Source organism: Dreissena polymorpha, chromosome 14, assembly GCF_020536995.1.
Source record: "Dreissena polymorpha isolate Duluth1 chromosome 14, UMN_Dpol_1.0, whole genome shotgun sequence".
NCBI lineage: Eukaryota > Metazoa > Mollusca > Bivalvia > Myida > Dreissenidae > Dreissena > Dreissena polymorpha.
Genome location: NC_068368.1, coordinates 52063924 through 52088415, shown reverse-complemented (window position 1 = coordinate 52088415; position 24492 = coordinate 52063924). Strand labels below are relative to the sequence as shown.

The following is a 24492-nucleotide window of genomic DNA, read 5'->3' as shown; positions in this document are numbered from 1 at the left end:
CGCAAGCAAATTAAAGGTTACCACTTTAATATTTTACCTGCGAGTAACTTGAAGACTGTTCAGGTTTCATGCTGTTTGCTGCTTACCAATATCTAAGGGTTGGAAATGAAGCCTTTAAAACTTGAATCTAGTTGAAAAAGTCATTTAACAAATATAACTTTCTAAGAGACTACATATGCGTTAAAATATGGTAAAGGTATCTGATAAAGACTGGATGTTTGCTTCAAAGAGACATAATTTTGATAAACAACGCCATTAAATGAAAAGTGTTGTCACTGATAAGCCTATGTTGACAGCACAGGCTAATCTCGGATGACACTTTACGCACATGCATTGATTCCCGTTGTTCAAGAGCGCAGCTTATATGTATTATTGCTGTTTACTGTGGCCCAGTTTTTATGTGTTATTGTTGTTTACAGATGAAAATAAGGAGAAACAGGTCGGTAACAATCCAGTTGAAGGACTAAAGAACGATGGTTTCAATGATGTGGGAAGAATCTAAGCTGCTACAAAACAATGCTCATTGTACCGTTGATGCAGTATTTCAAATTTTCCCAAAATATTTGAGCCTAAAAACATTTTATCACAACTTTTTATTTCTTCTGCTGATTAAGTCTGAAATAAAGCTACAACTTTCAAAAAAAAATATAGAGCTAAGGTGCTACTTATTCTTGGGTCATTAAATCATTCAACATAAAACCTACATTTAATTTGTTGACATGTATTGCAGCAACCTGCTAGACTTTACTTTTACTGTCTGGCTTCAGCAAAATTAAAAGTACCACAGTACAAAACAGGCCTTAGGATGGTTGTATTAAATTTTCGCAGCATCAAAATTTTGACGCTGGTATGGGAAATAATGCTTAATGCATATGCGTTAAATATTAACCCAGATTAGCCTGTACAGTCCAGACAAGCTAATCAGAGACGACATAATCAACCCTATGCTGGATTTTTGTTTAACAGAGACTTTCTTTAAACGATAGATTCCATAAAATGCAGAAAGTGTTGAGCCTGAAGTTTTTTATTCTAGATTGTGAAAGTTTGACTATTTTTCACTTTTTGTACATTTTTAAGAGAATTTAGGTTTTGTTGCCAGATGAGACCCTTAAACATAGAACTGTAGCGAAAATTAACATAAAACAATTATTTATATTCTTGTATTTAAAAGGAAATGATGTGCTTGTCATAATGATTTTAAATATCACAAAATAGTATGGATATATTATGAAATTGTATGGTTTTAATGTATTCAATCTTTGTTTTGTTAGAATGAGATAAGGTCGAGTCCTTTATGTCAAAATACACTTCCTGTTGTACATTTCGTTTAGTTGTATAAAAAAATCTTATTTCAGAGATGTGCAGCAAACATGCTAGCTATATTTTCATTTTACCAATACTTACAATAATCGTGTTGCCTTAATTACAAGTGATTCAGTATTCAATTGACATATTGCAATTGGTAGATGATGAAGAATTGTATCTTACTTATCTATATCTAAAACTTAAGTTAAATATTTAATATTTTATATGATTTATAAATTGAACACAAAATACACTAGATTGTATCATCGTTCTCATTGGTCCAAATTGGCATCATTTTATATATTGTGCAATGACCAGGTTACAATGGTTTTTTAATAATTTCATAAATAATGATATTTTCTTATGTTAGTTTGTGCCTTTACACATGTTTACATGAAACATATTAAATTGTGTAAACTATATATAAAGGTATATACTGAAATGTTATGAACATAATTCAGTAATATATTGGTTATTATGCATTATTATTTTATCAATGGTTAACATATACAAGTACTTTTGGTTGTTTAATTTGCTTTTAAGGGGTTGTGAGCTGATGTATATATGAACATGTCTCTGGAAAAAACAAGCTTTCTTTATATGATCAAAGTACTATCCCAGATAAGACTGTGCAGTTTGCATAGGCTTATTTGGGACGACACTTTCCACTATCATGGATATTCTCATTTAAAGTAAGTATTTTCTTAACGTAGACCCAAGCTTGGTGAAAAGTCTTGTTCCTGACTAGGCTGTGCTGACTGCACACTGATACAATACTTTAAGCATATGCATTTAGCCCAATCGTCATTGAGATTAACTCATATGTGTGATAGGTAACCTGTTCACTTCTTGACGTATGTGAGAGGAGGCCAATTGTACATACCCGTATGTATCAATACCTGCGTGTATATTGAAGGTTGGACATTGAATATCCATATACCAATACTACATCTGTATAGTGATATGTCAACCGTGGCATTAATATTTTTTAATAGCCAATAATTATGTCATTCCTTATCTTGCTATAATGTTGGTTGATTTTTTTTGCAATTTTGTAGTGATAATATTTCCACTAAAACCACATTATTCCTTTCATTTTTAAACATTTAACTTTTCGTTTAATTCTTTCACCTTATATTCTTCACACAAAGTTCAACATAATTTCAATCACCATTTAATCCAAGCCCATCGTGTTAGTTATTTAAACAAGATAATCATCACCATAGACCTACTCGTCATACTTGTATTTATCTGAATCACTTGTAATTTGCTCACGTAAGCTTTAACATTTACTGTTTAGTAAACATATTGAAATTCTTTGCTTCAATGTCATGTTTAGTTGTTTTAAAAACATATCATGTTTCCAGTGTTTTATTTGTTCAGCTGAATGCTTTGTGTATTGCTGTATTTTTTCATAAATATAAATATGGGCCGTGCTCTGTAAAAAATTGTCTTTAATGCATGTTATGCACAATCCCAGATTAGCCTTGCAGTCCATACAGGCTAATCAGGGACAATACTTTCTGTTTTTATGATATTTGTCGTCAAACAAGTCTCTTCTCAGCATAAATCTAGTATAGGCGGAATAATGTCGTACCTGCTAAGCCTGTGCGGATTGCACAGGCTAAGTTGGGATGACACTTTACGCACATGCATTCAGCAGCCTTTTCACAGAGCACGGATCATATCCAGAAATTAAGCAATATGAAACCACATATACATATGCCTAGGATTTACTTCTATGTACTCTTATAACTTTACATTTTTCACTGGTAGATACAGAACCATTCATACCTTCATTTCAAATATAAGACTAACTTAAATAAAAATGTGCAAACTAGTTTTTTATTCATAGGGTTGTAAGCCTTTTGGTAGTTGTGAATTTTTAAGAACCGTATTTTACAAATGCACATTATTGAAAAAGTCCAGCATTTGTCTAAATGTGGCCTTCTATGAGCCACCTGTCTGCTGTTCATATTAATGTAAAACGTAAAAATGAACCATATTCAGCTTATGTATTTCAATATTTTATTTGAGTTCAACCAAATATAGAAGTTATTTCCTTCCATTTTTTGTTTAGAAAATTATTTAGTACAAAAAAAGTATGATTAGAATTGATCCATTTTAGCCATGTGTATGATGAAGGATGAAATCATGAACAAGAAATATGGTTGTCTGTCAAATTTGATATGGAAAATGATTGTTTGCTAAAAGTGTGAGCTTACATACATGCCTCTAGAACAGGTTAGTTTTTGTAACTTCAGTTTTAAAGAAAGTCTTTTTTAAACCAAATGTATAGTGAACATGAAAAGTGTACAGTATGAGACCATGTTGTGTTAATGAATCTAAAGAACTAAAAAAGAACAATTAAAAAAATCACTTTTAAATCTACATATAAAAGAGATAACACTTGGTCATCACTACATTTGCTTTATTTTTTTAAACCTTGTTTATGCTATATACTTTATGCATGCTGTGTTTGTTTATTAATTTGGAAATGCTTTACTGTTGCTTACAACATTTCTTTTCAACAAACACATCTCATTAGATAAACCTAATTGGGATTATTATGCCCCCGGTAGGGTAGCATATAGCAGTTGAGCTGTCTGTCAGTCTGTCCGTCCGTCCGTCCGAAAACATCAACATTGCCCATAAATTTTGCAATATTGAAGATAGCAACTTGATATTTGGCATGCATGTGTATCTCGTGGACCGGCACATTTTGAGTGGTGAAAAGGTCAGGTCAACCTTCAAGGTCAAAGGTAAAAAAAATCAAAGCGGCGCAGTAGGAGACATTGTGTTTCTGACAAACACCTCTCTTGTTTTTGGCAGCAGTTTGGAAAATTGTTTTTTCTAAGGAGGAAAGTGCCATTTTCTGGTTCTTTATAAAGATGGAGAGCTTACTTGCTGGATATTGTGATCATGCTACAACTGAAAGTTATTCCTGTTATATTTAATAGTTATTGCAAAGCCATTTAATTGTAAAAGCAGTTCTGCAGTTCAATGGAGAACAACCTGTCTTCATAAAGATAGGGATATATGAGTTAAGTATCAGCAGAAATTTTATACTTGACTTTGCAATATGACAATTCAATATAATTTTTGATTAATAAGTGTCTGTTTTTAGCATAATTACCTCAAATTATAATTCTCAGTCGTTCCTCTTAATCCAAGTGACACACAATTGTTAAACCAGGCCTTTGGCGATGTACCATCCAGCATTCCACGTTCATACATTACATTGATTTCCTCGTCACGTATGGAATATGTGGCATTTGGTTTGTTGCCCTTTCCCATGTTTTTAGGGTTCTTTGTTTCGCCTTTAAAGCATCCCTTGTAAGCTGAAAGTGATTGGTGTTGTTTTCTTGCATAATTTGTACAGGATATTTGTTGCGTTTGAGTTTCCGGTCGATGCATGATATCATGTTCCTTATTGTGCTTGGTTCATATTCAAAACCATCACATTTTCTAACTGAAAGCACATACTTTGCCAAGTATTCATCCAACATATCCGGGCCTATGTCATGTATTTCCCTTTTTTCTTGTTTTGTCAATAAGAATCTTTTGAACTTGTTAACATCAATTATTGTTTTCTTTAGACTATTCTTGTTTTCCGCTTGACACATTTGTTGATTTACTTGTTCATTTGTTAGTTGTTTTAAACAGTCCTTTACATTGAGAGTTGAACATCAAATAGACTTATTTGATTGACACTTGTTTTCATGTTTTCAACTTTTGTAACACCTACATTTACAATGTTCAACAAGCCTGTAGAGTTTTCTTTATTGAGTTTATCCTTTTTGTTATTTTGAACATATTGTTCCTTATTGTTTACAGTAACATCTATATTTTCTTCACTTTCAGCAATTAAATCTTCCCAAACTACATCAACAACAATTTGATCAATATAGTCCGACATTTTTCATTCAAATATATTGTTATTTAATTTTATTTAAATTTGAATGAAATTTATTTGCAAAATAAAAAACATTGCAGACAACCGAACAATAGGTGTGTATTAGTGGAGTGTAATTTTTCTATTTATATAAAGAAACGCCGTATATTAAAGGTTATGTGTCAATAAATATGAAGGCAAAATTTATTACTTGATTGAATATGTTTGCTAAAATTTGACACATTTATTACTTTTAAGATCATTTTGTTTTTACAAAACAATTCCCGAGAACTTTGCATGTACATTTTTTACGTAAAATGTCAAATATTATAACGTGTTAATCGGTGCGTAGGAATACGTACTTACGGTTCGATCGCGGTCACGTGACGTACCGCAGGTGATCAACTAGTTTATCTGACCCTGCTTTATTCGGTCAATGTTTGCAACAGAGGCAGGATTTACACAAATAATCCACCAGACTATGTAAATACATATTCCTTTTTCACTAGTAGATAACTAATTTACAGCGTTCCTACATTGATAGAGATGTTGCAAAAACTTCACATTCATGCACATATGAGTGGCACACAATACCATGCTTTAAGTTAGTGCATGTGCATATATTGTTGTCCCAGATAAGATTGTGCAGTCTGCTAAGGTTAATCAGCGGCAACACTGTCCAACTAGACTGATTTTTTTTAACAAGATACTTTCTTGAAAGGAAAAATTTCATGAGGGTTGAAAATGTATTTTCGGATATGCTACTGCGGACTTAAATCAGTTAAATCTGGAACAACTGTGTAAGAATGTGACTGCACAGGCTAATCTGGAACAACATTGTGAGCACATTTCTGCACATCTTATCTGGAACAACATTGTAAGCACATGATTGCAAAGGCTAATCTGGAAAAACATTGTTAGCACACGACTGCACAGGCTTATCTGGAACAACATTGTTAACACATGACTGTACAGGCTAATCTGGAAAACATTGTAAACACATGACTACACAGGCTTGTCTGGACCAACATTGTAAGCACATGACTTTTGCACATGCTAATTTGGAACAATATTGTGAGCACATAACTGCACAGGCTAATCTGGAACAACAATGCTAGCACATGAATTAATCCTAGTTTTCCCAGAGTATAACTTATTTATAATACACATACATAAACACATAATATTCTCTCTCATAGTGATATAACTGAAAAGTGTGCCCCATTTTAAGTGTAAAGTAAAAGAGTGTGTTGGTAAATAGTGTGTTTAATTATGTAAATACAGAATATCGTTTCACAAAATCATTCCTCCTACATTGGTTTGCAGGTTGTCTAAGAGTCCAGGTTAATGTTATGCTATTTGATTATGCTGAAATTGTATTGCTTTGTAAAAGTGTACACTTGCGAAAGGTGAATTGACCTGGTTCGATGTTTTTGACCAGCGGATTTTCAAATTGTTAGTGATATTGTGTTGGCAATTTTATTATTGAAAAGTTCCCTGTACTGTTTTGATACATGTATGTAGTTTGTATGATTTATCGATTGGTATCAAAATGCCTATAACGTATAATTTTACCTAAATACAGTTGACAGTTTATGCATACAATGTTTAGTGAAAAAAAAGAACCTACCGGTAGTTGTGTTGATCATTTGAATGTGATTACAAATCATAAATAACGTTGTGTGTTTTTCTTTCCATGGAATAACGTGTATGCTTGGACATCATGTTACAGTATAATACTTAACTAATTAAAATATTGTTTCGAAGGTCCACGATACTGTGTATAGAATGTATACTTAATTTGCCAGGGAAAATCTGTATCTTCACCATATATGACCAGTCCAATTAATACAGTATATGTTAATATGTACAATGGCAACATGTATCAGAGTATGATTTTACCTTCAGAAAGAACAAATAAATTGCTTCCACAAGCAAACAGTTTTCTGTTTTCATTACCCATGCTCATTCTATCCAGTCAAAAGAACACGTTCATCATACCTTCTTGGTTACTTATCCTTAAACAAACGAAACTACTAAAACAAAATAGTGTTGCAATTCTTTGCAGCTGTCAATTCTTTGCACCTGTTTGCTCTGATGTGATCTTATAAAGGAAATGGGATCATGTGGTGTAAGGCAATAATACACGAAACCTGCATATTCCAGAAGATGAGTAAAATGTAAAATGAGGTATCAGCATGAAAAGTATATCCGTCTTTTACCAATAGATCATCATGCGACTGCAACAATTGATATTGCAATACCATTAATGACTGTCCAGCCAAACGGCAAAGTAAACAAATATTACTTTGTTACATCTTAATTTCGTTAACATTTTCATTTTTACTGCGGCACAATATTTCGGACGGTGTTATTCAAAACCTTTGACAGTTGGCCTTGCAAATGTATGACCGACCTCGCGTATGTCGCCAAATGTCATGTATAACGGCCTGCCTTTTGCCTGCTCTAGCGAACCGGGATAGTCCACAAGAACCAAATCCGAGACACTGCCATACATATGTATACTATAAAAACAAGTAAATTAAAATACAGAATAATCATGTTACATTTATTAACATTTAAATATATTGAAGAACGAAAATCGTATAACACAGGATCTTTTCCGAATTGTTAGTAACTACTTCTGAAATAGTAGATACTTTCAAGTATGGCAGATGCAAGTAAACATTAAACATTAACCTTTTTCACAATAATTCAACTGTGTTAGTAATAAATAATATATTGTTTACACGTATGAAACACCGATTCCACCAGGATTTCTCTTGTAGTTTTTGGCAGTGTCCTCCGATTTAGATTCACTGCTTTGATTCATGCATGTTTTTCATAAACATTAACTTTTGGCAATGCATGTGGCATCCTAGTTGTTTGCAAGTTTTTTCTTTATTTTGATTAAGTTACCTAGTTGTTGACCCCAAGTGACCCACTTTCACATTGGTTGAGTAATACTGATCAAATGGTATGCTAAAGTTGCATGAAGATTTGGTAATACATATGAAAACTATAGAGTGTTTTCAGGCGTTTGCTTTGAAAGATTCACTTGAAGTGTAGTTATTTACGAAAAATTGATATAATTATGGAGAAGAAAAAATAAAAAGACCGTATAGGCCTGACTAGAAGCCATTGACGTTGCTATGCTAACCGATAGGCAAAGCAAATATGACTCATCGAATGTGCCGACATTAATATAATGCAAGATCACACGAGTCCTTGATCAATTCCCTTTGATGCAGGCGCTGTGGGCTGACAACCTCTTTGGGGTCGCGCTGCAAGATAAAGGGTCGAAGTAAGGGTCGTTTGGTCCGACAACAACGTGGAATCGTACAGACTCTGCGATGCTTTTATTATATTTAATGCTTTTGTATATAACGTGTCCGAGCGTTCATCCATACCTCGATAGCAAATAGACACAGAAATATACGGGAAACTACGATCCTAGTGTTGCTATTATAAGAAGTATTAAGAGGGTGTTACATTATAACTCGGAACAATGTGTTTATTTCTGCTTAATGTATTTCAACCTTAAGCACGAAAACATGATACATTAATTGCATAATTACACAAAACGCTAACGTTAAATTGGTTAAATACCATTTTGTTTCAAATCTTGTTTCACATCCTGCGTGTCGTATTAACTAATCTTCATAGATTAGTGACATTTTCCAGATAAAACTGTCGTTTGTACATGAATGAGTTTACGACTGTTCAAAACACAATCATTCGCAAAATAAAACTCTAATTTCATTGATATTTTGGCACCTCTTCCTCGGAAATCTTACTCATAACTTATATTAACCAAAGTTTGTATCACTTTTACTATTATTTTCGCTTTAATTGTCACAAGGAAATCGCAGAGAAGCATATACAACATTCTGATTTGTTTATGCATTTTATATTGTTCTTGTTGTGTTACTATGGTATTATCATCTGCGGTGAGTGATCCACAAATAATTAGGTGAAACTTAAAGTAAAGTTAGTTAAAAGAAATAACATTGTTCATGCTGAATCATTTCCACAACGAACAGGAAAAATATCAATACTGTCTGACATGAGGTCATGAGTTAAGTATTCGTTAGACTATTGTCCACTGCAAGTCAATTGTCAAGTGCACAGTTCAAGGCATACTCCTGGGACAATATATTTAAAAGCAATAAAGAAATGTATGCAGAACAAAAGTTCCGTATAAAAAGTAGTTCTTTCAATGAGTGTATTGATATTCAGAGTTTTGTTTTATTAATTACCTTAATGACCTTTTTATTTGTGAATAAAATAAAATATTTCTTGATTTTAATATTATATAAAGAAGTTAGTGATGTATAAATGTATGTAAACATGCGAACTTGGATACATTTGTTACACATGAAAGGTATGATGATTAAAATAGTTGTGCTAGAACATAAGAATATTCACGAATATCCTATAGGAAATCATCGGCTCTATTTGTCGGTGATATTTATATTTTATGATGACAGAAGGTGCCCATAACCTCGACACAGCTAATCTGGTACACTTTTTAGCGGATAGCTGTTTTTGACTGATTCGATGTGCAACATATATGACAAAGTCAACATTTGTTAGGAACATTGACTCATGTGCTTTTACATATTTACCTAAACATAATTGCTGGATCGCCTGTGACGGTCATATGCATAGTGCTTCTATCATGTATGCACCATTCGCAGTTTATCTGCTGATGCCCACTTGTTTCGTTCTTTTGCCTATTCATAACCATCTTTTTTTAATTCGTGCCTCTATTCTGAACAACCTCAACAATTTTGGAAACTGAAAACCCTTTTCCTTTTCTGAGCTTAACGCCAAGATGCTTTGATCTGTAAATACTATCAGTGCCTAAATCACTATGAGATCCTCCTTGCCCACCAATAAGCAGTTCTATTGGTTAGGGGTATTTCACACATCTAGAGATTTAGAGTCATTTTTTTCAATAAAGTGTTGATGTAGCTTTGGATTGTTGCATAACTCCAAAGAATACTTGCAAGACTAAAGAGTAACATTTGTCATCAACAATTCATGTAAATTGCTGCATGGATATTGTCGTTAGGAAGCTATATGCCAGACATCCGGTAACAATCCCTTTCTTGAAACTAGTATTTTCAGGTTTCACAATTGGTTTAGTCAATGTGAACAGTTGCTGTAAACTATGTTGGGTATTCCATTAGGAAAAACATATATCATAAGAGAAATACGTGTGTGAAGAGATTTGAGACACTATTATGTTTGAAAACTACATACGCACTTAATGTAAACACATTTGAAATACACAAAAACGTAGTAAACTGGATAAATACTAAACGGTTTTGTTGATTTTGTTTGCATTTTCCGTTAATAATCTTATGTTGTACACGCATGACCCCCTCTTCAAAGTGGATGCATTTTCGTTTCAGTGAATAATTTTGAGTGATTAGTCATACACATATGTTTCAAAGCGCATCCGTTAAAAATCAATACTAAAATAATAAAAGTATTGTGTATATATGTATACAACAAGTTCATTCAGTAGTATGGTTTGTTTGCATTTATTTTTTTGGCTGTCCTCTTACATTTATAGGGAATTGTGCATATTATGCCGTCTGTTTTTGTCATTTAATGCATTTGCTCATTACAAATAATAATATTTGGAATAGTATCAAGTGTTGGTTTAAGTAGGAAATAAAGTTTACTATAACAATCGCTTTTCTCTCCATTCGAACAATGGGCATTCAAGGGCAGACTATACAATTTTCCAACGACTTCCTTGTCTTAAACTTTTTCGAATTTAAATATTTAATTTTTTGAAATTATTGTTTCAGTGTGTTCAAACATCAGCATGTTTTTGAACACATTGGTGCTTGGTGCTGCAGTAACGAGCTGTTTGGAAGCCAGTAAGTAATTAATATTACCATTTATCATGACGAGGTGCTGCTTCGCTTATGCTATAATATTGTATAATTTTACCAAACAATATTAAGTTGAATTTGTTACTTTGTCTATTGCAATTGGGTAATCGAAATAATGGAATATCAGACTTTATTACTGTAATGTGAGAATAAAAAGAACAAAACACGCTCTAACAAGACAGTGTCAGGAAAATATTGACGCACACAGTCTAATCGAATACTAGCGCACAGAAACCGGATTCACTAATTATATGAGGATAGCAGATTATGTTTTGCGGAGGGTTTTTAAAATATTTTATCTTATTTAAGCAACGATTTATTACATCGACCGAGTTAACAATGGTTAAGGCTCAAAATATATAAACGGTATAGATGTAGCTTCTGCCGCGTATCAACTTGATTGCTCAATATCACATGCGTCCCAGTTTAAGAAAAGTTGTAAGGATTGTGTGTAATTAATGAAGTTAAACATATAATGCTCAGTTAAAAAACAATTTAGTGACCTAGATCGCCGTCTTGAACGTGCTGCCATAATACTTAACGCCTAGTTATCGAAAGTGGATTATATACTTATGATTTATCGAATGGATTTTGAAAACAAATTAAACAGGTATTTGGCTGTCTGTACGTATCTGTCAGTAAGTTGTTTTGCTTATTTGTTGTATAAAACGTTTTAAATCAATTCAGCCCTGTGTACACACGTGTTATATCAGTTACATAAGCAAATTTACCGTTAATGATTTTGAATAAAATTCGTCAAACTTAAACCACCATATACGTTTATACAATGCTGAAAGCCAGAGTGACTTTTGGATAGATTGCATGTATCGAAATGGCAGACGACGAACTCCCATCAAGATCAACAAATCAATGTGTTTCGAATTAAACATAGCTTTTTTGATGTACGGCAAAGATACGATATCATGATCTTTTCTTAATAAACCATGTAAACACTGTTGTATTTATTGTCCAGTGACCATGAAACTGTGTCCGAACATTTGTGTGAATGAAATCTCAGTCGTTTTCGGAACTGGGTCACTTGGTTTTTTAAAACGAAGTAAAATTAAAAAAAGAATATGAATACACTTGGGACAATGCACATATAAAAGTATCCGCATTACTAGCGTTCACACCTGGTCACACTATTTGTTTCTATTTAATCTTACCAGATTATCGAACTGGATTATGCAGGATTTGGAATTTGGTGACGAGTACAAATTATATATAAAGATCTGTTGCACTATTTTAGCCGCATTTTTCACCCAAACTTTATCATACAAATAAGTACCGTTTGTTCCAAAGCATTTTTCCACCATGTGTTTGGGCAATCGGACACATTGCCAGCCACCTACTCAAAACAGTTTAGTTCCTTTAGGTCTCAGGTGAGCGTATGTTGGCTGTTGTGCGTGTTTATAAAAAAATCACACAATGACTGTCCTCCCAACACTCATGTATGTGTCCCATTGCTTTGAGAAGAGGCGTCCGTGTAATATGGACAATGTAATGTAATGGACCCTCATTGATCTCCTTTATAAAAACTTCATTCTTGGCCGATAGGAAACTGATGCTTGTGGAGTCTATAACAATTATGCTAGAATATAAATACAATTTATTCTTAATTTACATCACGTCATAAATTAGCATTCTTATATGCCATATTTTCACCTTCCTTTGAATTTGAACTACGCGGGTGCAAACGCATATGATTAGGTACTTAACGACTTAAAATTAGCAACAAACACAATTATGTCAACTACTATGAAGAACAACGTTTGTTGGTGTGTGTTGGCTATCATAATGTTTTGCAAAATAAATTTGGGGCAATCTAAAAATCTCAGTTCTTGATTTTTGTCACTAGATTATAGGTGGATATCGATATTCAAACTTTAAATTACACCGTTGAATAATTTTCTTAGTTAAATATTGGTTTAGATCATGCGCCTGTTTAACAGGTTAATTAACACAATTACACTAAGTGAGTGGGGTATTCCTTTATTTATCTATTACACTTGATTCTAGTATGGAACACATATAACGGTATAGAAAAATGTCGATGCTTAAACGTCAGGGTTTTGTTAATATTGGAAAGCTATAAATATTCGTGCGGTGAATATCTCTGTTGCATTTATTTTTCTGTTAATTAATCTTACCTTACCCCTAACTTTACCCCCACTATTTCAGGGGGTACACCACCCAGGATCACCATACCCTTGGGTAACAACTGGAATAGACCTCTAGAGTACATCCGTAAGGGGAACAACCGGACGTTCTCTTGTGTGGCCACTGGGTCTGCAACTCTCAAGTAAGTCTTCAATCTAAGACAAAGAATGGTATTTTTGGTTATTTATCGATTTTGAACAATACTGCTTTTTAAGCAAGGTTGTCATATCATTGGTATTAATGATAGAATTCGATGTTTAAAATTTCTAGACAACATGTTAAGCAGATGCTATGAAAAGAAACAAGAGTTAAAAACAATTGTATGTAATGTTTGTGAGTACAATTATACATTTGTTTTAATGTGGTCAACAAATATTAAGACATAATCATATATAAATGGCAACTATTTACTGAAATATTTTAAAGTACCTGTAATGTTGTTAAGATTTTATTGCCTTGCTTTCTAGTGTATACATCTTAATTTGGAAAATTCAGAATCTTTAAGCTTCTCTTTGTGTTGTGAATGATAAGAATGGAAGTATGTGATTAAGGTGACTATTTTGTATTAAACTTCAGTTCATATTTCAGGTATGAATGGCGATTCAATGAAGAAAAGTTGAATGCTGACGAGAAGGAAGCTGGATTTGACGCTAACACGGGATCTCTATTTATTGGAGAGTTTTTTAACGAGCAACTGACGGGAGACTATCAGTGTGTTGTATCCAATGAATTCGGAACGGCCATGACACCATACTTACGTATTGCAGCAACAGGTTGGTTGGATCTGTGCCCTTATTTACAAATTTTCTTTAAACTTTAATGTTTATATGGTATAATAATAGAAATATGATATGTAAATAATCATTTAAAAATACATAAGTATTTAAAATTATTTAATATTTATAAATGTATTTTGAACAAAAATAATATGTGTAGCCTTTATTTAATCAAATGCTTAATGTTTTTTTCTTCGTTCTAAGTCAGTTCTTTTTTCTTAAGTCTAAGAAAGGGCTGGTGAATACCGGACCTGAAAATGATATGTGCCTTATTTAAACTGAGCACTTGTTAGTTGTTTTAATTGTTTTTAACTCTTACTAAATGTTGTTTTTCCTTTTTTGATGGTACATCCTAATTGTCGAGACAAGAGAGATCTAGATGACAAAATTAAAAAATATGAGCCTTGTTACGGGAAAACGCATAATACATGCGCATAAAGTGTCGTCCCAGCTATAATAATACATGTGCATAAAGTGTCGTCCTAGGTATTCTAAAACATGTTCATAAAGTGTCGTTCCATGTATCATAATACATGTTCATAAAGTGTCGTCCCGTGTATCATAACACATGTGCATAAAATGTCGTCCAAGGTATAATAATACATGTGAATAAAGAGTCGTCCCAGGTAGCATAAAACATGTGCATAAAGCGTCGTCCCAGGTATCATAAAACATGTGTATAAAGTGTCGACCCAGTTATCACAATACATGCGCATAACCTGTCGTCCTAGATATTATTATACATGTACATAAAGTGTCGTCCCAGATATCATAAAACATGTGCATAAAGTGTTGTCCCAGATATTATAATACATGTGCATACAGTGTCGTCCTAGATATCATAAAATATGTGCATAAAGTGTCGTCCCAGGTATTATAAAACATGGGAATGAAGTGTCGTCCCAGGTATCATAAAACATGCGCATAAAGTGTCATTCCATGTTTCATAAAACATGTGCATATAGTTTCGTCCCAAATATCATAAACCATATGTATGAAGTGTCGTCCCAGGTATCATAAAACATGTGTATAAAGTGTCGTCCCAGGTATCATAATACATGTGCATAAAGTGTCGTCCCAGGTATCATAAAATATGTGCATAAAGTGTCACCCAGGTATCATAAAACATGGGCATAAAGTGTCGTCTCAGGCATCATAAAACATGTGCATAAAGTGTCGTCCTAGGTATCAAAACATATGTGCATAAAGTGTCGTCCTAGGTATCATAAAACATGTACATAAAGTGTCGTCCCAGGTATCACACTACATATGCATAAAATGTCGTCTTAAGTATCATAAAACATGTGCAAAATGTTTCGTCCCAAATATCATAAAACATATGCATAAAGTGTCGTCCCAGGTATCATAAAACTTGTGGAGAAAGTGTCGTCCCATGTATCATAAAAAATGTGCATAAAGTGTCGTCCAAGGTATCATATAACATGAGCATACAGTGTCGCCCCAGGTATTATAAAACATGTGCACAAAGTGTCGTCCCAAGTATCTTAATATCACACTACATATGCATAAGTTGTCGTATTAAGTAGCATAATACATGTGCATAAAATGTCGCCCAAGGTATCATAATACATGTGCATAAAGTGTCGTCCCATGTATCATAATACATGTGCATAAAGTGTCGTCCCAGGTATTATAAAACATGTGCATAAAGTGTCGTTCCAGGTATCATACAACATGTATATAAAGTGTCGTCCCAGGTAACAAAATACATGTGCATAAAGTGTCGTCCCAGGATGCATAATACATGTGCATAAAGTGTCGTCCCAGGTATCGTAATATATATGCATAAAAAAATCGTCCTAGGTAGCATGAAACATGTGCATAAAGTGTCGTCCCAGGTATCATAATACATTTGCATAAAGTGTCGTCCCAGATATCACAATACATGCGCATAAAGTGTCGTCCTAGATATAATAATACATGTACATAAAGAGTCGTCTCAGGTATCATAAAACATACGCATAAAGTGTCGTTCCAGGTATCATACAACATGTGCATAAAGTTTCGTCCCAAATATGATAAAACATATGCATAAAGTGGCGTCCCAGGTATCATAAAACATGTGCATCAAGTGTCTTCCCAGGTATCATAATACATGTACATAAAGTGTCGCCCCAGGTATCATAACATATAAGCATAAAGTGTCGTCCCAGGTATCATAAAACAAGTGCATAAAGTGTCGTTCCCGGTATTATATAACATGTGCATAAGGTGTCGACCCAGGTATTATAAAACATATGCATAAAGTGTCGTCCCAAGTATCATAATACATGTGAATAAAGTGTCGTCCTCGGTATCACACTACATATGCATAAAGTGTCGTCTTAAGTATCATAATAAATGTGCATCAAGTGTCGCCCAAGATATCATAATACATGTGCATAAAGTGTCGTCCGAGGTATCATAATACATGTGCATAAAGTGTCGTCCCAGGTATCATAAAATATGTGCATAAAGTGTCGTTCCATGTATCTCAAAACATGTGCATAAAGTGTCATCCCAAGAAGCATTATACATGTGCATAAAGTGTCGTCCTAGGTATCATATAACATGTACATAAAGTATCGTCCCAGTCATCATAATCCATGTGCATGAATTGTCGTCCCAGGTATCATTGAAAGTCTCCACCTGTTAATCATTGATGACACTCTCCCCTAAACTCGATTTCGCTTTATAAAAACGAAAAATACAATACAAGTGGAAAGTGTTGTCTCTGATCTGTCTGTGTGGACTGCACAGGCAAACCAAAATTACACTACGCCCTACACTTAAGTCACATTTTCTCAAAGGAAGGCTCATTTGTAATTCTTCAGAAGTATTTACTATGAGTCTTTCTCTTTTGGTACAACCATGTGCATTTATTGCTCATACAAAATAAGGGTTTTTACTTTCAATAGTCACATATTCTAGATTTACAAAATAACCACTGCAAAACTGTAAAAACAGCAAAATAAGTAATCCAAACATAAAAACAAAACTTGTGTGCAATGAATAAAATGAGCTGTGTTCTGTAAAAAATGCGTTGGCGTGAAGTATCGTCCCAGATAAGCCTGCCAATTTACACAGGCTTATCAGAGATGACAACTTTTGCCATGATTGTTTTTTTAGCAGTGTCTTTTTTGAAGCAAAACATACCATAAAAGCGGATAATTAAGTCCTTATTAGCCTGTGAACACTGCACAGGCTGATCTGGGACGACACTATGCACATAACTTTTGCCCAGTTTTCCCAGAACTCTGCTAATAAAAACATAATATATTGGGTTATTATAGTTGCCCATGCATTCCCGGGTTCGACTGACTCATTCCCAGACAATGTGGAGGCGTACACGTCTAACTACCTGAAGATGGACTGTATCAACGTCCCCAAGAGTATCCCGGCATGGACATTCAACTGGCAGAGAGGCAAATTGGTATTTAGCTATGACATTCAGCAACAGTGGTTGATGAAACCAAGACATTAGGGACAGGGAAATTTGTAGCATTTTCAGATTTTTTTTCATGTTTTGGAAAGTGACACTATTTTTGGCATATGGGAAAAATAGCAATATTTTTTGTAGGGGGGGGGGGGGGGGTTAGGACAAAGGACAATTGTATGACATCAAGTATACAAGAAAAAAAAACCAGGCAGTTACTCTTGTGAGACAGCAAAATCAATGTTCTGTATCAGCTTGTCACAAACATGTACAAACAAGCAAAGCATTGTCATTATTAAGCATTAATATTCTTATTGTACTATAACACAGAAAATATAATTAGTAAAGATGAACAAGAAATATTTTGTCCAGCTCCGATCAAAATCAATAGTTTAACCACTCAGGCCAAAAATATATTTTTTTTCTGAAAATAATGTTTTTCCATTTCAGCTCAATATGACCAAAAATTGTACTGAGCCTAGTTCAGTATTAACTAGTGCAGGGCGTACATAGTTGTTCTTGTTCAGGACATTAACACATCACATTAGTCCAGGCCTGTGCTGGGTTGTGTAATTCATAATGTTTTGTGCTTGTCATTAAATATTTAGAAGGAAAAATGGTTCAAAACAGAGGAAAAAACACACATTAAACCTATTTACTAAGGTCAACATTAAGGCAAAAACATTTATGAACACCCTTAAATATATGTATCCATGCTTTCTGTCAACTGTCTGTGTATTAGGTTTCCAACACTTTGTCAGACATCAACCCATTGAGCGTTGGTGAGCGTATGATCATAGACCGCAATGGTAAGTTGATATGATATATTGTGACTCGTTCTATGAAGTTCTGTTTTGATTTAACCACGTAATATAACTCATTATTCTTCAAATAAGCCCTTTATTGTACATGATGAACTGGTCCATTCATGTAGACTATAAAGTTTTGATAATTGCCTTAAAGTGCAACACGTAATAGAAGGTAAAACGCTTGAATTATTCAAACTATTCTTTTAGCAATTCTCTCCTATTTTACTCCCAGTTTTCATTAATTTAACTATTTGGATATGACATGAACTTGTGGAAACATTTTAGGTGGTTTTTAGAAAAGTATTCTTACATCATGTGCATGAAGTGTTGTCCCAGATTAGCCTGTGCTGTTTGAACAGGCTAATAAAGGATCTTCTGCCTAGGTTTGATTTTCGTTTGGAAGAGACTGTGTTAAAATGCAAAATTATATAAAAGACAAGTGTTCTACCTCATTTAATAGCCTGGGCAGACTTCTGTGATGATACTTTTGGCACAATCATTAAGCGCAGTTTTCCCAAAAAGTGGTTCATTGATTTTTGCCATACTTCAGGCTCCCTACACTTCCTGTGGGTAGAGATGTCAGACAATCGCTATATCTACGTCTGTGAGACACATAACGATGTCATATTGATAAAACAGAGGAACACACACACAATGAAACTTAATGTGCAGTCAGGTATGGGGAAAGTATAGGAAAATTTTATATATGGGCTTACTAGCTTAGAGCTGTAACCTACCGGTATGCGAGAATTGCAGGTGTCGATGCCTGGCCCCTGAGATTCAAGTATGGCAGTTGTCAGTTACTGGCACTTGTAACTAGCACTAGTAAAACCAGCTAACGATGAAAAGTATGAGCTGGTCAACTGACAGGTGTGACTGAAAAACCACAAACGTTAATCAGGAAATGTTTTGTGTGTAACAAATGTCTACCTGCCTTAAAGGTCATGGTAAATCTCAGAGTTGAAGGGTCAAATGTGGCCATAAAACAGCTTTTCCTGAACTTTATTATTCATCATACAATTTTAACCTTATTTACCACAGATTTTAACCATGTTGAGATCGGATGTCGTGAACAACAATCTCCTTACCTCAAAGGTCAAGGCCATAAAGTACGATCACATGTTAAAATTTGGCCATAATATATTGTCCAGACTGAAACTTCATCGTTCATTATGTTATTTAAAATCGTTTGCCAACAATGTTAACCATTTAGAGAAGATCAGAATTATTGGTAATTGACTGGACATGTTGGTGACAGGCTGGTTCATAACATCTTCAACCAGTCAGGTGCATAATATTATGTAAATAATAGTTTTGTCTTGTCTATATATTATTCCTTGAATAGTGTTTCTTTCAAACATACATACTATTAATAATTCATTCTAAACAAATGACAGCATCTGAGTCACACCAGTTTACAGTGATTTTGTGTCATCCCGGATAAGGGATTACATTTTTCGAATAAACTGGATTTTTGTGTAGCAGAGACCCACTTTACACTAAAACTTCCATAAAAGCAAAAAGTGTCGTCCCTTATAAGCCTTTGCGGATAGCACTTGCTTATCTGGAATGACACTTTACTTTCATGCATTAAGACCATTTTCCTCAAAATGAGGCTCATAATCTGTTGCTAGGAACTGAACGAGACCGGCCCCCAGAGCTGAAGTACAGCAGTGATGTTACAGTGATGGCGGGGGACACTGCAGAACTGACCTGTATCTTCACATACTACTCTTCTAGAGGGTAAATATCAGTAGCATTGAAAGACCCATATTAAAATGAGGGAGTATTTTTACAGATCAAAGCTATATCGCATTCGCTGAAGATTTAACAAGCCAATTTACGATCATCTGTCATTTACTCGTATCTCTTTTTCCAACAAGCCCGCCTAAAGGCGCAGCGTGTAGTGTTAAAAATTCGACATACTTCCAATTTTGTATGGTAGCGCGATGTTTACAAATTCTAGCTACAAATGAAATTAGCGCATATATTTTGTTTGTGTTCTTTGGCTATACAATGGTGCGAAAATCATGCTGCATGTAAAGAGTGCGTGTGTTAAATTGTGTGTCAACACTTAGAAGCGCAGGTCCCTGAATAATATGATTTGCTGTTTTATTAAAAACAGTAGACATTTCTTTACTGACTTGACGTTATGTGATAATGTACAAACAGTTAAATATTTAAACTGAAATGTATATAAATACAATTTGGTAATGCCCCCCACCCCTTTTTTTGAAAATGAGGGGGAATTTTCCCCTTACTTTTGGATTTCTAGAATATACACTGCATCCAAAGTAATAGAACCAATGGACTAGCTACCTATGTATTAAAGTGGTCATTTCAATATTTGGTGGCCACGTCTAATGTCCCGCAAAACATATGGCATGCTTGCCAATTTGCTCCTGGTGAGCTCTTATGATAGCCTTTTATCTGCCATGCCAACGATTGCCTTGAAAACACCCTAGAGGCAAAATTCATTCCAAAATCCTAACAAATCTTAGTCAGAAGATTTTCCCAATGATATATTGGCTGGGTTAAAAACTTGGCCGTGTGAAGTTAAAAAAAATGTTCAGAAGGCAAAATTAAAGGATGAACTTGTGAACCCTCTAAGTAACAGTTGTTTGGGAAATCTTCATGAAACTTGCTCAGAACAGTTGGTTCCATTTTATCTCATCTTAATGAAAGTTGATTGCGAAAACATCACAACAGCTGGTCAGGACAGTTTCTTTTGGTCTCCTCTGAGAAAACTGGTTGCTTTGGCCGTCCATTATTTTTTCATCTATAGTTTAATGGTATGTTTTGTCTATTGTATTTTCAAATGTCATTCAGTGCTATGCTACAATTATTGTTAGATTACGATACAGTTTTATGATTAATGGTTTTTTTAGTGAAAAGTTGGACATTACTTGGACTTTCAATAACAAAGAAGTGGGTCATGGTTCAACGCTAAGGTTGCCCAATATCAAGGTTCCTGATAAAGACCAGAACAGTGAGGGAGAGTATGTGTGTGAGGCAAAACTGGGTCTACTCCAGCCAGTGAGGGGAAAGGTGAACCTAAAAATTACAGGTAAAAATGCAGGTTACATACCAGCACCCGATTGTATAAACAGTTAAACCGGCGGTTAACCACATACCAGCGGTTAAAAGTCGGTAACTTGTTGGTTACTGGTTGGTAAGCGATTGTAAATTTGGTAAGTTAAACCGATCGGTTGAAACCCAGTTAAACCATACCCTGCTTCTCTAGGTGGGTAAGTACAAGTAACCGGAAAGTAACTTACACAAAACGGCCGATTCGCGCGATATTATAAAAGCTAACCATCGACGGGAAAACAGACAATTGCAGCGACTGACACTTCATTTGACTTAATTTACAGGGCAATTTGTTTTCCGACTTTGCGCATAACGCGTTTTTTTTTTAATATTCTTTTCTGAATATGCCGTGTGTGATCCGATGCATCAATGGCGCCCATGTTTAAATCATTTCTCCGAGAACAGGGAACGACACAAATACAAACAAAAACCAAAACACGTTCGAACTAGTATCTTACCTTTAATTATCCTTTAAAATTCATAAATAATCAATTTAACTCAATTATAGACGATTTTGCATTTAGGGTCTTAATAATTATTTTAGCATAGTTAAATAAAAATCCTAATGCCAACTTTTCACTATATTCAAATGAGTTTATTAACTCGATAAACTTTCTTCTTCGTCACACGCTACGTCATGTACTCTACATTACTGCTATTCAAATGAACCGGAGCAGTTTATCAAATAATAGCCATTGGTAAACTCAGTTACATTTGCAGATTTCTGCAAACAAACACATGATTAAACTTGCAAAATGGTTTTGTTTGTCTAAAGTATAGCCCTTATTGCACAGGAACATTATTTAATTTATAAATAAACAAACAATGGAAAACACTCCATTACAAAACAGATAATTGAGTGGCGTGTTTTACATTTTAAAATGTCAAAAGTATATGCACGGATAATACACAATGCACATTGCACGAAATAAGGAAAATGTGATAAATTGACGACTCAAATATGTCGATATACAGTACATGTGAAATAAGTCGCGTAAACGTATTATAAATCGTCAAAAAGACTCGCACTTTTCTTAATTGCGATATATCAATATTGGACTAAAGACATAGTGATTTTCGGATGTAATTTAAAGTTAATGATATACTCAGCGTTTGTTTTGAATGGCTGAATGGGTCAAGTTGCCCACGGGTACTACTTCCCCGTTCCCCGGGTACTTTGAAGAATACTTCATCGTACACCGGATTTCAAATGATACTTTTGAGTACCCCGGTATACTTTCCGCATTTTTCCTAATACAAAAAAATTCGTACCCGAAATCATCGTACGTAAGTTTTTTTCTTTCCTATTTTCGTACCCAAATTTATTTTCGTACCCAAAAGTTTGGTACACACATTTTTGACATACGGGTACAAAAAAACTGTGGGTACGAAAATTTTGGGTACAAAAACAAACTGTGGGTAAGAAAATTTTGGGTACGAAACAAATTTGGTTACTAACATTTTGGGTACTAAAAAATTATGCCAAAACAAAATTGGGGTACGAAAAAAATTGGGGTACGAAAAAAAAATGGGTACGAAAAAAATTGGGAACGAAACATTTTGGGTACGAATTTTTTTCCCGAGGTACGGGGAAGTAGTACCCGTGGGGATCTTCACCCATGCAGCCTTTGAATGTGTAAAAATCGTTATTTGGCGAAAGGTATTATTTTATAACGCAGTCATGAAAACGGGCTATAAGCCAAATTAGAAGAATACGCTAGCATGTTACGACGACCATGGATATGTTACATCACTTAAAACAACACGAAAAATAAGCGTCTTTGCACGCACTCTCTCGCAGATGGAAGCACCAGGGATTCCGCTAAATGATGCAAATCCCGACATCATTATCAATTTTCCCTTGTCATATGTTCGTAAACACTTAAATTAATTTGATGAACTCATAGTACACTTTATTTTATTGTGAAATCATTTGTAAACGAATTTGATAAAAAAATGTCGCTTATTATTTTGTTTGTTAACGAAATTGAAGCGTGACACTTCGCACGAAAATTACGTCATTAGAAAATTAATTGTGGGAATGTTTTGATTAAATTTACCGACGGTTGAATTCCAATAAGCTCAGTTAGGTTACTTTGGGGTATATCGTGTTTATACAATCGAGTTACCTTGAAGGTTACTAAACCTGAATAACCGCAAACTTACCAAGGTTTGAAAGTTACGAAGCGGTTACTTTAACCAGCGTTTATACAATCGGGTGGTGTATGTATGCTAGACAAGACTGTGTATGAATAGAAAATGAGGGTAAAGTCAACTTGAACAGTACAGGTATGAATGCAGGTTACATACCAGTGTGTTTGTTAGACCAGACTGGGTAAGTGTTGACAATGTGTCAATCTCCACGCAGAGTTGTCGTTACATGCTCTCACATACAATCACTGCCTTCACAAGAGAATCCTCCCAGATTTGATATAATTATTGTTATCCCTCGTCATAGGCGGAGGGATACATGTGTTAATTTGGCATTGTCCGTCCGTCATTCCGTCCGTCCGGCACTTTTGTGACCGGAGCCTTATCTTGGAGGTTCTTTAGCGGATTTTATTGAAACTTTGTATGAGTTTATATATGGATAAGAGGATGATGCACGCAAAATGGCATTGTACACCATCTGTTAATTACGGAGTTATGGCCCTTTGTATCTTGAAAAAAATGCTGTTTAATAGAAGCTATGAGCTTTATCTCAATTAACACATGAGCCAGAGCCATAAAACTTGCCATAGTGGTTGTCAATCATCTGGGGGGGGGGGGGGGTGCTTCACATTCCCATAATCCTAGAGGCTAAGGTCAGGGTCATACATTTTGGTCAAAGGTCACATATTTGATGCATTATTCGTTATTTAGTCATTCCTTTAGTATGCATCAAGGTATTCTGTAATAACTGTCCACAATTGTTCTCTATTATCTATCTGAGTGCCAAATATAAGATCCAGATTGCTAGGGTCATGGTCAAAGTCACACACACAGGTCAAAATCACACATTTTTATTAAATATATATTATTTTGTAAATATTATACCATACTAAAATGGATTCTCAAAATGTTCTGATGTAATTGTTCTCAATTATCAGGCAGTGCAAGACCTATGTGT

The 24492-nt window shown here is 34.5% G+C and overlaps 2 protein-coding genes across 2 annotated transcripts in view; one reads left to right on the top strand and one right to left on the bottom strand.

Annotated features, from left to right (window-relative positions):
• Positions 1–5018, bottom strand: part of LOC127857004 (uncharacterized) — an 87463-nt gene extending 82445 nt beyond the window's left edge. The window contains exon 1 of the mRNA XM_052393261.1: positions 4442–5018. The gene's annotated coding sequence lies outside the window, so the exon portion shown is untranslated. The remainder of the gene's footprint in view (positions 1–4441) is intronic.
• The window catches only part of LOC127857001 (neuroglian-like), a 196532-nt gene that overhangs the window by 131501 nt on the left and 40539 nt on the right, over positions 1–24492 (top strand). The window contains exon 9 of the mRNA XM_052393253.1: positions 21182–21360. Coding sequence (XP_052249213.1) covers positions 21182–21360 — 179 coding nt within the window. The remainder of the gene's footprint in view (positions 1–21181; positions 21361–24492) is intronic.